The 12,795-nt window shown below is 33.6% G+C and overlaps 1 protein-coding gene across 4 annotated transcripts in view; it reads right to left on the reverse strand.

Moving 5' to 3' along the window:
- Positions 1 to 12,795, reverse strand: part of LOC142347884 (tetratricopeptide repeat protein 12-like) — a 36,211-nt gene that overhangs the window by 6,471 nt on the left and 16,945 nt on the right. Inside the window, exon 1 of one of the 4 annotated variants that reach the window (XM_075399037.1) lies at positions 11,367 to 11,660. The exons of the other annotated variants lie outside the window; for them this stretch is intronic. Coding sequence (XP_075255152.1) covers positions 11,367 to 11,472 — 106 coding nt within the window. The 5' untranslated portion in view covers positions 11,473 to 11,660. Of the gene's footprint in view, positions 1 to 11,366; positions 11,661 to 12,795 lie in introns of those variants that run through there. 4 annotated transcript variants of the gene reach the window in all.

A 12,795-nucleotide genomic window follows, 5' to 3' on the forward strand; every position in this document is an offset into this window, starting at 1 on the left:
CACTTTTTTCATTTGTCAGTTTTTTAATTTTTTAAATGTAAAAATTTAATTATTGTTCTTGCTTATACTTAACTTACTCTTCAACAGCTCAACAATAGCTAGTTTTTGTTCTTATCTTGAGACAATTTCTTTCTCCTTCTGTTGCAAAACCAAGTTATCATTTATAAACCCTTCAGTGAATATTCGTCATCTCCAGGACCTCTTCCTATTTCTCATTCCACGTAAGTCATTTCTGAAATATGAAAACAAGCAAGAAAAAAAACAAATAGCTATTTTTATCATCGTACTCTTTCGCAAATAGCATATTAATTCTTCAGAGAGATAGATTCAGCAATAGGGGTAATTTATCCTTAGCTTTAGTTTTAGTATTTCAAACGTCTTCAACCAAAAAAGGCTGAAATAATGAACATCAAATCTGTGAAATTGAACGAAAATCTCAAAGCCCACATCTTCCCCGATTTCAATGATGATGTTGCAATTGTAAAGGAGAGAAAAACTTGCTACGGCTAGGGTAGCTGATCCTCCATTCTCAATTCCGAGGCAGCTTCTGGTCTTCATTATTGCCATCGAGAATTTGCCTGAAGTCTCCGATCCATACAAATAGACAACTGTAGACTTCTACAAAAACCACATCGAAAACACAAACTTGCGAGTGTCAGACAACATGGAACTGAGCAGATCAGTCCGTGAGCAATTCCGTGATTATGAGTTGTCCTATAGACCAATGTATGAAAATCAAATGGGATTGTTTGAGGAGGAGAGAGAACTTAAATTTCTCTGGTGTTTGTCTGACGAGTATGACAATTTGCAGGAGCAGAAACCTCATCGGGATTGACGACTGGGAAAATGGGTCACTGAGAGAGAGTATCATTGCAAGTATAGAGGAAGAGAACGCAATTGACCTCAAGTTTGGCAGCAAAAATTGCGACAAGGCAGTCCCCTTTTCGTATTTTTCTACAGAAACTGGACAAGATACAATGAAAGAAGTACAGGGAGCATCGACTGTTGAAAATACTTCACTCAAGTCTGCCAAAACCATCCTCAGTAAAGTAGTCGATGAATGTGCAGATAACCAAGATCATACTTTTTCTCATGATGCAATTGAAGCAATATCTGAAAAAACTTCCCTCAAATGTGAGCAACCTGCGTATTGTATACAAAGACAGTCAAGAGAAGGGCTCCTTCTGTCAATAACCCTGAGAGAGAGGGAAGTAGAAAGCCAGAAGTTGATGACAAGGACGAAAAAATGTGTCCTCCATCGGGCAAATTGAGGCGACATACTGAGTTATATGGTAACTAAACTAGCAATCTGAGAAATTATTTTTTTGCAGATTACTTTTGTTTGTATTTCCTTTATAATTTCATATCTCATACTAGTATTTTTTGTGATGACTGATTGACTGATTAATTTGAAATATTCTGTTTTACACTCAGAAAAGCTGAAGCTCATGTATGCTTTTGAATTAATCCTTTGATACTAATAATTAATTGAGTTTTAAGAACGCATTTTAAGACGAAAACAATTTTCATCAATAGCTCAATTTTTTAATTTAAATATTTATCGAAAAACTTGTTTTGTAACATCTGTTTTTCTCAAAAATGCGGGTTTGTAGTCGTTGCAGAGACTGTGAAGTTGATTGGAAATAGTTGGGATGCAAATGATATGGTTATCAGATAATGGACCGTAGTCGACATACGACCAAAATATCTGGAAGGTTTTCATGTGGATAGGTTTATTTACAACAGGTTTTTGAAGTACCTGAATGAGCTGAAAGACCAAATTTTTCAGGTAGAAATGCGCAAGACACGTATTGAACATAAAGAACCAATAATTGTTTGGTTCTTTATCTTCCTGTACGCCAAAATTACAATGTGGCAACTTAAAAACATTTTCTTATCATCTTTTTTCTAAACAAACAAATATGAGATGATTGAAATGGATACTGAGTCTTTACTTGGCACGTAGTGAGGAAAAAATTTAACGAACTCAGTTGACCAGAAATACATCCATTGTGGTACTGGATGATGCAAAGCGATTGCAGTGATAATTTCGCAGCAGAATTCAGCAACAATTGTTTACCACGAACACTATGCCATAATCATGGAACCTTTTCCATTAGTTTTTTTTGGAAAAAAAAATGTTTTACTAAAGAAAAATCTTTTGGAAAAATGTAATTTTTTATAAGGTTTTAAACAAAAAAAAGTAAATTTTGATGTTCTTACATGTTTTTACATTTTTCAGTTTTTGAAGTTTTTTTCATGTTAAATTTTCAATTCAATTGTTTTTTTTCTATTAAAAAATGTTGTTTTTCTAAAATAATTTTTTTTTCAAAAATGACGTTTTTTACATATGGTTTTTCGCCAAAAATGTAAATTTTGTTTTTGATTTTTCTATTTTTACATTTTACAGTTTTTGAAGTTTTTTTCATGTAAAATTTTTTTTATTACAAATTGTTGTTTTACTAAAACAATTTTTTTCAAAAATGCCGTTTTTTACATAAGGGGTTTAACCAAACATGTATATGTTGTTGTTTTTTTATTTTTCTATTTTTCCATTTTCCAATTTTTGAAGTTTTTTTCATTTACAATGAAAAAAAACTTCGAAAGCTGAAAATGGAAAACTAGAAAAATAAAAAAAAACAACAAAATATACATTTTTGTTAAGCCCCTTATGTAAAAAACGGCATTTTTGAAAAAAATTGTTTTAGTAAAACAACAATTTGTAATTAAAAAAAAATGAAAATTTTACATGAAAAAAACTAAAAACTGAAAAATGTAAAAATAGAAAAATCAAAAACAACAAAATTTACATTTTTGGCGAAAAACCATATGTAAAAAACGTCATTTTTGAAAAAAAAATTATTCTAGAAAAACAACATTTTTTAATAAAAAAAACAATTAAATTGAAAATTTTACATGAAAAAAACTCCAAAACTGAAAAATGTAAAAATAGAATAAAAAACAACAAAATTTACATTTTTGGCTAAAAACCTTATGTAAAAAACGTCGTTTTTGAAAAAAAGTATTTTAGTAAAACAAAATTTTTTAATAAAAACAATTAAATTGAAAAATTTACAAGAAAAAAACTTCCAAAACTGAGAAATGTAAAAATAGAAAAATGAAAAAACAACAAAATTTACATTTTTGGTTAAAACCTTATGTAAAAAACGACATTTTAAAAATTATTTTAGAAAAACATTTTTTAATAGAAAGAAAAACAATTGAATTGAAAATATAGGATGAAAAAAACTTCAAAAACTGAAAATGTAAAAATAGAAAAACAAAAAACATCAAAATTTACATTTTTTGTTAAAAACCTTATAAAATTTACATTTTTTAAACAGATTTTTCTTTAGTAAAACCTTTTTTTCAAAAAAATAAAAAAAACTTATGGAAATGGTTTTCCAACTTAAAAAATTGTAAATTTTGTACATAATGATATGTATGTATCTATATCTAAAAATTCTTAACCGAACATTCTTCTTTAGAAAAACCAGGTTACTATGATTATGGCATAGTATTTGTGGTAAACAATTGTTGCTGAAGTCTGCTGCGAAATTATCACTGCAATCGCTTTATCATCCAGTACCACAATGAATGTATTTCTGGTCAACTGGATTCGTTAAATTTTTCCTCACTACGTGCCAAGTAGAGACTCAGTATCCATTTCAATCATCTCATATTTGTTTGTATCGCAGAAAGAGGATAAGAAAATGTTTTTAAGTTGCCACATTGTAATTTTGGCGTACAGGAGGATAAAGAATCAAACAATTGTTGGTTCTTTATGTTCACTACGTGTCTTGCTCATTTCTACCTGAAAAATCTGGTCTTTCAGCTCATTCAGGTACTTGAAAAACCTCTTGTTAATAAACCTATCCACATGAAAACCTTCCAGATATTTTGTGGTCGTATGTCGACTACGGTCCATTATCTGATAACCATATCATTTGCATCCCAACTATTTCCATTCAACTTCACAGTCTCTGCAACGACTACAAACCCGCATTTTTGAGAAAAAAAATAGATGTTACAAAACAAGTTTTTTTCGATAAATATTTAAATTCAAAATTGAGCTATTGATAAAAATTGTTTTCAAAAATGCGTTTCTAAAACTCAATTAAATAATAGTATCAAAGTATTAATTCAAAAGCATACATGAGCTTCAGCTTTTCTGAGTGTAAAACAGAATATTTCAAATTAATCAGTCAATCAGTCATCACAAAAAATACTAGTATGAGATATGAAATTATAAAGGAAATACAAACAAAAGTAATCTGCAAAAAAATAATTTCTCAGATTGCTAGTTTAGTTACCATATAACTCAGTATGTCGCCTCAATTTGTCCGATGGAGGACACATTTTTTCTTCCTTGTCATCAACTTCTGGCTTTCTACTTCCCTCTCTCTCTCTCTCAGGGTTATTGACAGCAGGAGCCCTTCTCTTGACTGTCTTTTGTATACAATACGCCGATTGCTCACATTTGAGGGCAGTCTTTTCAGATATTGCTTCAATTGCATAATGAGAAAAAGTATGATCTTGGTTATCTGCACATTCATCGACTACTTTACTGAGGATGGTCTTGGCAGACTTGAGTGAAGTATTTTCAACAGTCGAAGCTCCCTGTACTTCTTCCATTGTATCTTGTCCAGTTTCTGTAGAAAAATACGAAAAGGGGACTGCCTTGTCGCAATTTTTGCTGCCAAACTTGAGGTCAATTGCGTTCTCTTCCTCTATACTTGCAATGATACTCTCTGTCAATGACCCTTTTTCCCAGTCGTCACAATCCCGATGAGGTTTCTGCTCCTGCAAATTGTCATACTCGTCAGACACACACCAGAGAAATTTAAGTTCTCTCTCCTCCTCAAACAATCCCATTTGATTTTCATACATTGGTCTATAGGACAACTCATAATCACAGAATTGCTCACGGACTGATCTGCTCAGTTCCATGTTGTCTGACACTCGCAAGTTTGTGTTTTCGATGTGGTTTTTGTAGAAGTCTACAGTTGTCTGTTTGTATGGAACGGAGACTTCAGGCAAATTCTCGATAGCAATAATGAAGACCAGAAGCTGCCTCGGAATTGAGAATGGAGGATCAGCTACCCAGCCGTAGCAAGTTTTTCTCTCCTTTACAATTGCAACATCATTGAAATCGGGGAAGAAGATGTGGGCTTTGAGATTTTCGTTCAATTTCAGATTTGATGTTCATTATTTCAGCCTTTTTTTGGTTGAAGACGTTGGAAATACTAAAACTAAAGCTAAGGATAAATTACCCCTATTGCTGAATCTATCTCTCTGAAGAATTAATATGCTATTTGCAAATGAGTAGGATGATAAAAAATAGCCATTTATTTGTTTTTTCTTGCTTGTTTTCATATTTCATAACAGAAATGACTTACGTGGAATGGGAAATAGGAAGAGGTCCTGGAGATGACGAGTATTCACTGAAGGGTTTATAAATGATAACTTGGTTTTGCAACAGAAGGAGAAAGAAATTGTCTCAAGATAAGAACAAAAACTAGCTATTGTTGAGCTGTTGAAGAGAAGGAAAAACGAAGCACAATGAATTGGACTTTTGTTTGTACAGTATGATAAAAACTGAAATCATTATGACGCAATAGTGACGTAATTATTACGATACTATTAGTAAGACTTATATCACGTGAGCTGTGCATGCTTTGAAAAAGTATGAATAATCATATCGCAATTAGTGTGGATTTTATTTTGTTCACATGAGTTCAATGAGCCCATACAATGCCTGGATATCCGCAATTGCGGCAATCATACGAAGCAATTGAACTACACTTTTTCTCAAAGAGGTCAGTGACCCACCTACATGGATGAGATCACCTAATTGTTCGTAATTTTCAAGATAGGACGAAATTGTTGAACTACTATGATTAAACTGATGCATTTTATAACTAATTTTACACGACAGTAAATAATTCGTGACAAGTTTGTGCTCAAAAAAATTATATCAATCAGCGGAGAAGATTCATCTTCACAAAAGACGATGTCTAAAATTGGTGTTTATGAGGTCACTAAATAATTGGATTGTTGGGAAGAAATTTGATAAATACAGATGATGGCAAGATTGTCTCATTTATGATATGTTTTGGATAAATATTTGACGAAACTTTGTTATTTCGTTTACTATTTGGGTATTTTTTTAAAATTCTAATAAATTGATTGGAGTTTGGTTGTTCTTTGACAAGATATCTGCACTTTGTGGTGAAAATGGGTATTTTTCGGGAAGATTTGAGTGTTCATTTGGCAATTACTGCGCAGTTTTTGCTAGACCTGGGTTCTTTTTGGCAGGAACTGCGAATTTTTGTTAACATAGGAATTGTGTATTTTTTGCTAAAAATGGTGTATTTCTGGACTAGAAACGGGTATTTTCGGGCTAGAATTGGTTCTTTTGGTACGAATTTGGTATTTTTTTTCAATATTTTGTTATTTTTGGCAATAATTGGATGTTTCGTGTCAAGAATTGAGTGTTTGTTGCCAATAAATGTGTATGTTTGAGGATAGGTGTGTCTTTTTCCCTTAAGAATTGGAATGTGTTATTGAGGGATTATCTTGCTAATCCATTTCGTGTGAACAGCTTGGACATCATGCGGTGAGGTACGTCTTTGTAAATTGACATTTGTAAAATGCAATATGAGAAAACGTGAATGACCTAACTAATTTGTTGTTAAGGCTCTATCTTGCTAATCCCCTTCACGTAAACAGCTTAGGCATCATGCTGTGAAGTACGTCTTGGGAAATTGACACTAGTAAAGTGTAATGTGGGAAGGGGTCAATGACCTACCTAGTTTGTTATTGAGGAATTACCTTGCTGGTCCACTCCGTGTGAACAGCGTGAGTATCAAGCTGTGAGGTACGTCTTTGCAAATTGACATTATCAAAGGGGAGCTGAATAAAGTAAGGGGAAAGAAACAAATGATTGAAATATCGTAAAAACCTCGAAATATGGAGCCAATGAAACTTAAGTATAAGCAAGAACAATAATTAAAATTTTACCTTAAAAAAATTAAAAACTGACAAATGAAAAAAGTGTCATTTTAAACTTAGTTTTTTGCTTCCCAATTTAAAAAGAGGTATCTTTTTTATTTTTAAACGTGCATTTCTGGCATTTTTATCTAAACATGTAATCTGTACTCAGCAATTGATCTTCCAGTGCGACTTTTCTCTGATCTAAAAAGTAGTAAAACAAAAACAATTAATTACAAAACGATCACAAATACAATTAGAAATCACACATAAAATACATTATCAAAAAAATCAAGAGTCCAAATTCCGTACGCATAAGCTTTCTTCTCTGCGCAGTGAAAGGTTTTTTGGTGTCGATACGGATAGTTGCTACAATCCCAGTCAGTATCCAAGTTGTTGAGAAGTTTGGAAACTTTTGGACAACCATGATCATCTAGATTCTCCACATCTTTACACAAGTATTTTAAGAGGACATTACACTTCTCCAACCCCTTTGCGAAGTATTCAGTTTTAGGTGAACAATGTTGTTGAATGATTGATGACAACTCAGTTTATTCCAGTTTTCCACTGTTCCAATTAATCCCATGTAAATTTTTAGTGTTCCACTTAGCTTGAAAAGTAGGTTCGTAGTCTTTTGGTGGGAGGAAACTGTATCCCAATACAATTCCATCCTTGAAAACACCCAACTCCTTAACAGTTTGCCCCTCCAAGCACTCAATATCAAACACTACGAGAGACATTCTTTTTTCTATGTTAGATTATTATAAAATGATTAGCAGTCTAGAATTTTGAATTAGATTTACTGTAATTAGAATTACTAATTTTGGTAGTCACTTTTGGTGAATTGAGCAAAATATGGGACCTGGAAGCAAGAAATAAGAAAGTCTGGATGAATAAGGGTAACTGAAAAAAGTAAGGGGAAAGAAACAAATGATTGAAACATCTTAAAAAACTTCGAAATATGGAGCCAATGAAACTTAAGTATAAAAAAGAACAATTGGGAACAAAAAACTTCGTAGCCAATGAGATCTTAAAAAACATTTTCTTAAGACAATGAAAGTTGTGTAGAAAAAGATTTATGCTAATCCCTTTCCTGTGAACAGCTTGGGTGTCATGCTGTGAGGTACGTCTCTGGAAACTGGCATTAATAAAGTCTAACATGGTTGGGTGTCAATGACCTTACTGATTTGTTGTTAAGGCACTATCTTGCTAATCCCTTTCGTGTGAAGAGCTTGGGTGTCATGCTCTGAGGTACTTTTTTGAAAAGCACGCAAGCCGTACGTAATTGTAAAGGAGTCATCCTATCTAATTTAAAATTAGAACATTACTTTGCTAATCCCCTGTGTGAACAGCTTGGGTATCATGCTGTGAGGTACATCTTTGGAAATTTACATTTTTAAAATGTAATTTGGTAGGGGGTCGATGACCTTATTAATTTGTTGTGAAGTCACTATCTTGCTAATCCCCTTCGTGTGAACAGCTTGGGCGTCATACTGTGAGCTACGTCTTTGGAAATTGACATTAGTAAAGTGCAATATGGGAAAGGGTAATTGACCTTACCAATTTAATATCAAGGGATTATCTTGCTAATCCCTTTCGTGTGAACAGCGTGGGTATCATACCCTGAGGTACATTTTTGAAAATCTCGTAAACCGTACGTAACTGTAAATAAGTCATCCTATCTAATTTAATATTAAAACATTATCCTGCTAATCCCTTTCGTGTGAAAAGCTTGGGTGTCATGCTGTGAGGTACGTCTTTTGAAATTAACATTAGTAAAGTGTAATATGATAGGGGGTCAATGACCTTACTGATTTGTTGTTAAGGCACTATGTTGCTAATCCCCCTCGTGTGAACAGCTTGGGTGTCATGCAGTGAGGTACGTCTTCTGAAACTTACATTATTAAAGTGTAATATGGTAGGGAGTCAATGACCTTACCAATTTAATATCAAGGGATTATCTTGCTAATCCCATCGTGTGAACAGCTTGGGTATCATGCTGTGAGGTACGTCTTTGGAAATTGACATTAGTAAAGTGCAATATGGGAAAGGGTAATTGACCTTACCAATTTAATATCAAGGGATTATCTTGCTAATCCCCTCGTGTGAACAACTTGGGTATCATGCTGTGAGGTACGTTTTTGGGATTTGAGGGAAATTGGGTTATACCATAATCTTTATACATAGATACGTCTTTTTACACCCCCCAGCTCTGCTTACGTTATACTACTCGGGTAGCAGCGCTTCGATGTCTGTAAGAATTTCAAATGACTTCTGCTGCACTATATGTGAGCAATTGAAAACACGCAGCCGATCTATTAGTCAGGTGAGCATGGAGCCCTCAAGAAACTGCAACACATTGAGCTCGGGGCGACCAATATGCTTGCTTGTAAATTACGTCAAATTCCTTACCAAGTGCACATGAGATGACAGAGATGTACTCTTCTTCTATGGCAAAATGAAAAAAAAATATAAATGTCAGAAACTTTTTTCAAAATTGAGATCAAAAGTGTAAATACACAAAATCAAAAGTGTACATACGTCGTATCGCAAGAGAGAAACCGTTTTTTATGAGATTAAAGTGGTCAACGACGCAGCTGGCCTGTTCAATGTTGGTGTAAGCACCTTCAGTTTGGAAACCCCATGTCAAGCTGGTATGCCTACATTTAATGCAATTAAACTTAAGGATCTGTAACAATAGTATGTACTTGGGCTGTGAAACATAAATGTAGTATTTTCGTAGGCTAAGTAATAATCTCAGTTCAATTTCGCCGTCCATAACTGTTGACATTTACGTTGTATACTATTTTAAGTTTGCTACAATTGTCCAGTAAGTGCCAAGCCGCGCTAGAACTACTAATTAATTCTAGTAAATCTTAAATGATTTGTAAATGCTAACTCAATTGAAAACTAACCCGAGTTGCAAAAAACAAAGCCAGAAACGCCAGCTACCTTTTCAAACTTATATTCAATTTATAAAATTGAGTCTTAACTTGAAATCCTTTAAATCTCTGAAATCTAATATACCTCAGGAGCATGCTAAGAAGCAAAACCTTTTTCACTGAAGCCCAGTATAGAAAAGTTCTAATTGATGAGTTTATGGAATATGATAAACTACTGGAGAATAAATTTGGTGGTAATATTCAAGCCACATTGTTGTAATGTAAAGTCACATTACAAAAACATTTATTGGCTTCAATTAATCTCATATCTAATTTTAAAAAGTTAGCAAAGCGAAGCAAAACAAATCAGACGCAGTAAAAACACTTACTTTGTTGAAATCACTGGCCAAAGAGGTCAACATATTAAGACGTTGTTTTAGAGGTTGCTTTGTTTTTGGGTGCGCTTGGCGATAAACGAAACTTTTCCTAAAATGCAAGCAGCAAAAAATGCACTTCGACACACAAGATCTGATATGCCATAGGAACAACACCAGCAGTAACCAATAGAAAATTTAACTTTCTTTCCAAGCCACCAATACAAAAATTTTACTTCAAAATTTATGAATAATCGGAGACATACATAACGGAGAAGATAGATACACTTTATCAAATAGCTCAAAAAACAGCTTTCCTTTTGTAAGCAGCTTCCTTTTTGAATGAATACACCTCGATACTGATTTTATCTGCGAATTACATCTATTATTTTGAAGGAACTCGATCAATGATAGCAACTCGGAACAGATTAATTCAATAACTTGAATTAGGTTGGCAAAACGAAGTTTACCGATACAGTCGTATCTGCCCCGATTGTTATTATATGCCCAGTTTACACGGAAGTTCTTATTTCTGTCAAAAGCGGTAATTTATTTCGCGCCTTGTTCGTTTCTTTGATTTAATCAGCTCCTCATTGGTACTTCCTATCGAATTCAATGCATCCGATATCTGAAATGGTCCTGGCGAGACATTTTTAGATGCAGTGGTCTTCTGGTCTTTGCATCCTCATCTTTTAAAACAGTTTGTAATGCATGTCTTTTTGAACAAACATGCACAGTTCTTATTATCAGGCTCTAACAAAAGTTTCAGATGGAATTTGGCATTCTAATGATTAATTTATGACGGATCCGACCAGTGACGTCAGCAGATCTATTCACGCCAGCTGCATTGGAAAAAGTAGTATCTACGAGTCGCGTTATATCAGTGAGGTAATCTTCGGTCAGTTTTCCAGATTGAGAATCAATTTTCACTTGTTTGATTAGGGCTCAACATTGAATGTACCAAGGGTTTTGTTAAGCAGTTGAGGCTAATCCGCAAGAGCTCCGCCCGATAAAGGAAGTTGTAAGTAATATAAATTTAATGCTTCTGGGACACTGGCTAGAGCAAGGAAACTTGACACATGCACTCTAAATGTCCAGAAAAAATCAGTAACTTCACCTTCAAAGGGGCTCAGTATCCAGATTTCGACTTTTGTGTAACTTGCTGCCAGTCCAGTTTGGATTGCTGTTGAGGTGGCGTCAGCCATCGTTGCTACCTCTGTCATTTCGATTCGATACAAATTATACGTAATAGTATTCAAGATCCAGATCAGCAATCAGCCTAGTTGAGAATTGGTAAAAAATATAATTGAAGATAAGAGTAACTAGGAGGCTCGGTAATGTGCGTACGCACATAAAGTTCCGACCCCGCTCATCCACATTCTTGACTTAATTGGCTACCAAATGATGAAATGATAGAAGACTTTCAAACACATACCTATCGTTCAATTAATAACCAATGGAATACAATAGTGCAACGCTGGAGGACCGATGAAAGTTGTTGACAATAGGACTACTAGATAGAACGAAATAAAAAGTGAAACAACAAACACTATTTACGACCAAAACTCGATGTCTATAATTTAAAAAAATCAATGACAAAAACACAACAAATTAACCTATACATCAGTAGAAAAGTTATGGGACGTGTCCTCAATGCGACTGGTTAACAGCTCGACAAAAATAAGCAAAGAGGTGCGAAGTTCAAAAATACGTTTCCACTTTTTAAAACAATTAATTTCAGAGTTGTTAATGTCATTAGATATCAACTGAACACACTAAAATGTTTTTTTTATATCTTCATAGGAAGCAATTGAGACATGTCATTATCCAATTTTCGATTGCGCAAAATTTCAAAGCCAATGGGACTTACGAATAATGTTATAAATTTAGAAGAAAACAAAAGACCTTATGTACAAATATATGAAAATCTCAAACATTTTATGAAATCTCGTAGTAACAGTAAAAAAACCGCCGAGAAGCACGAAACAAATGTGTGAAGCTAAAATCGTTGTCACGATTGAATTAAAGTTAACTGGAAACGGGTTGTGACCTTTTTACGGAGACTGAGATATAAATCGACTGAAAAACTATTTAAAAAAATGACGAAGCTCAAAAACCCAAATGTTTTTGAAAAATATTTTCAAAAGTCATAACACACTTAGGATTAGGAATAAAAAGCAATGGATTAAGTTGTAAAACTTCAGGAAGCCAATTGGGCCTGTTAATAATGAGACTAAGTCACGACCCCACAAAAAGAACAAATACGAAAAGAAGCCAAAATTTTAAACATTTTTACGACATCACAATCTTCAAGGCACTATAATTAAATGATGTTACCTGTAAGAACTGTGAATCATCACTTTCTCTTCATCTCAACATCAACGAGTTTTCCTTATAAAAGGACTACGTAGACATAACAAAAAGAAACCCAAAAAGTGAACAGTATAGAAATCTCGAAAAATTATGATGAAACTAAGCTAAATAGTCCAAGCAATCAGTCACAACGTATAACCAAGAACAAAAAAAATTCGAATCAACAAAATTAA

Source organism: Convolutriloba macropyga, chromosome 10 (assembly GCF_964194025.1).
Source record: "Convolutriloba macropyga chromosome 10, txConMacr16.3, whole genome shotgun sequence".
NCBI lineage: Eukaryota > Metazoa > Xenacoelomorpha > Acoela > Convolutidae > Convolutriloba > Convolutriloba macropyga.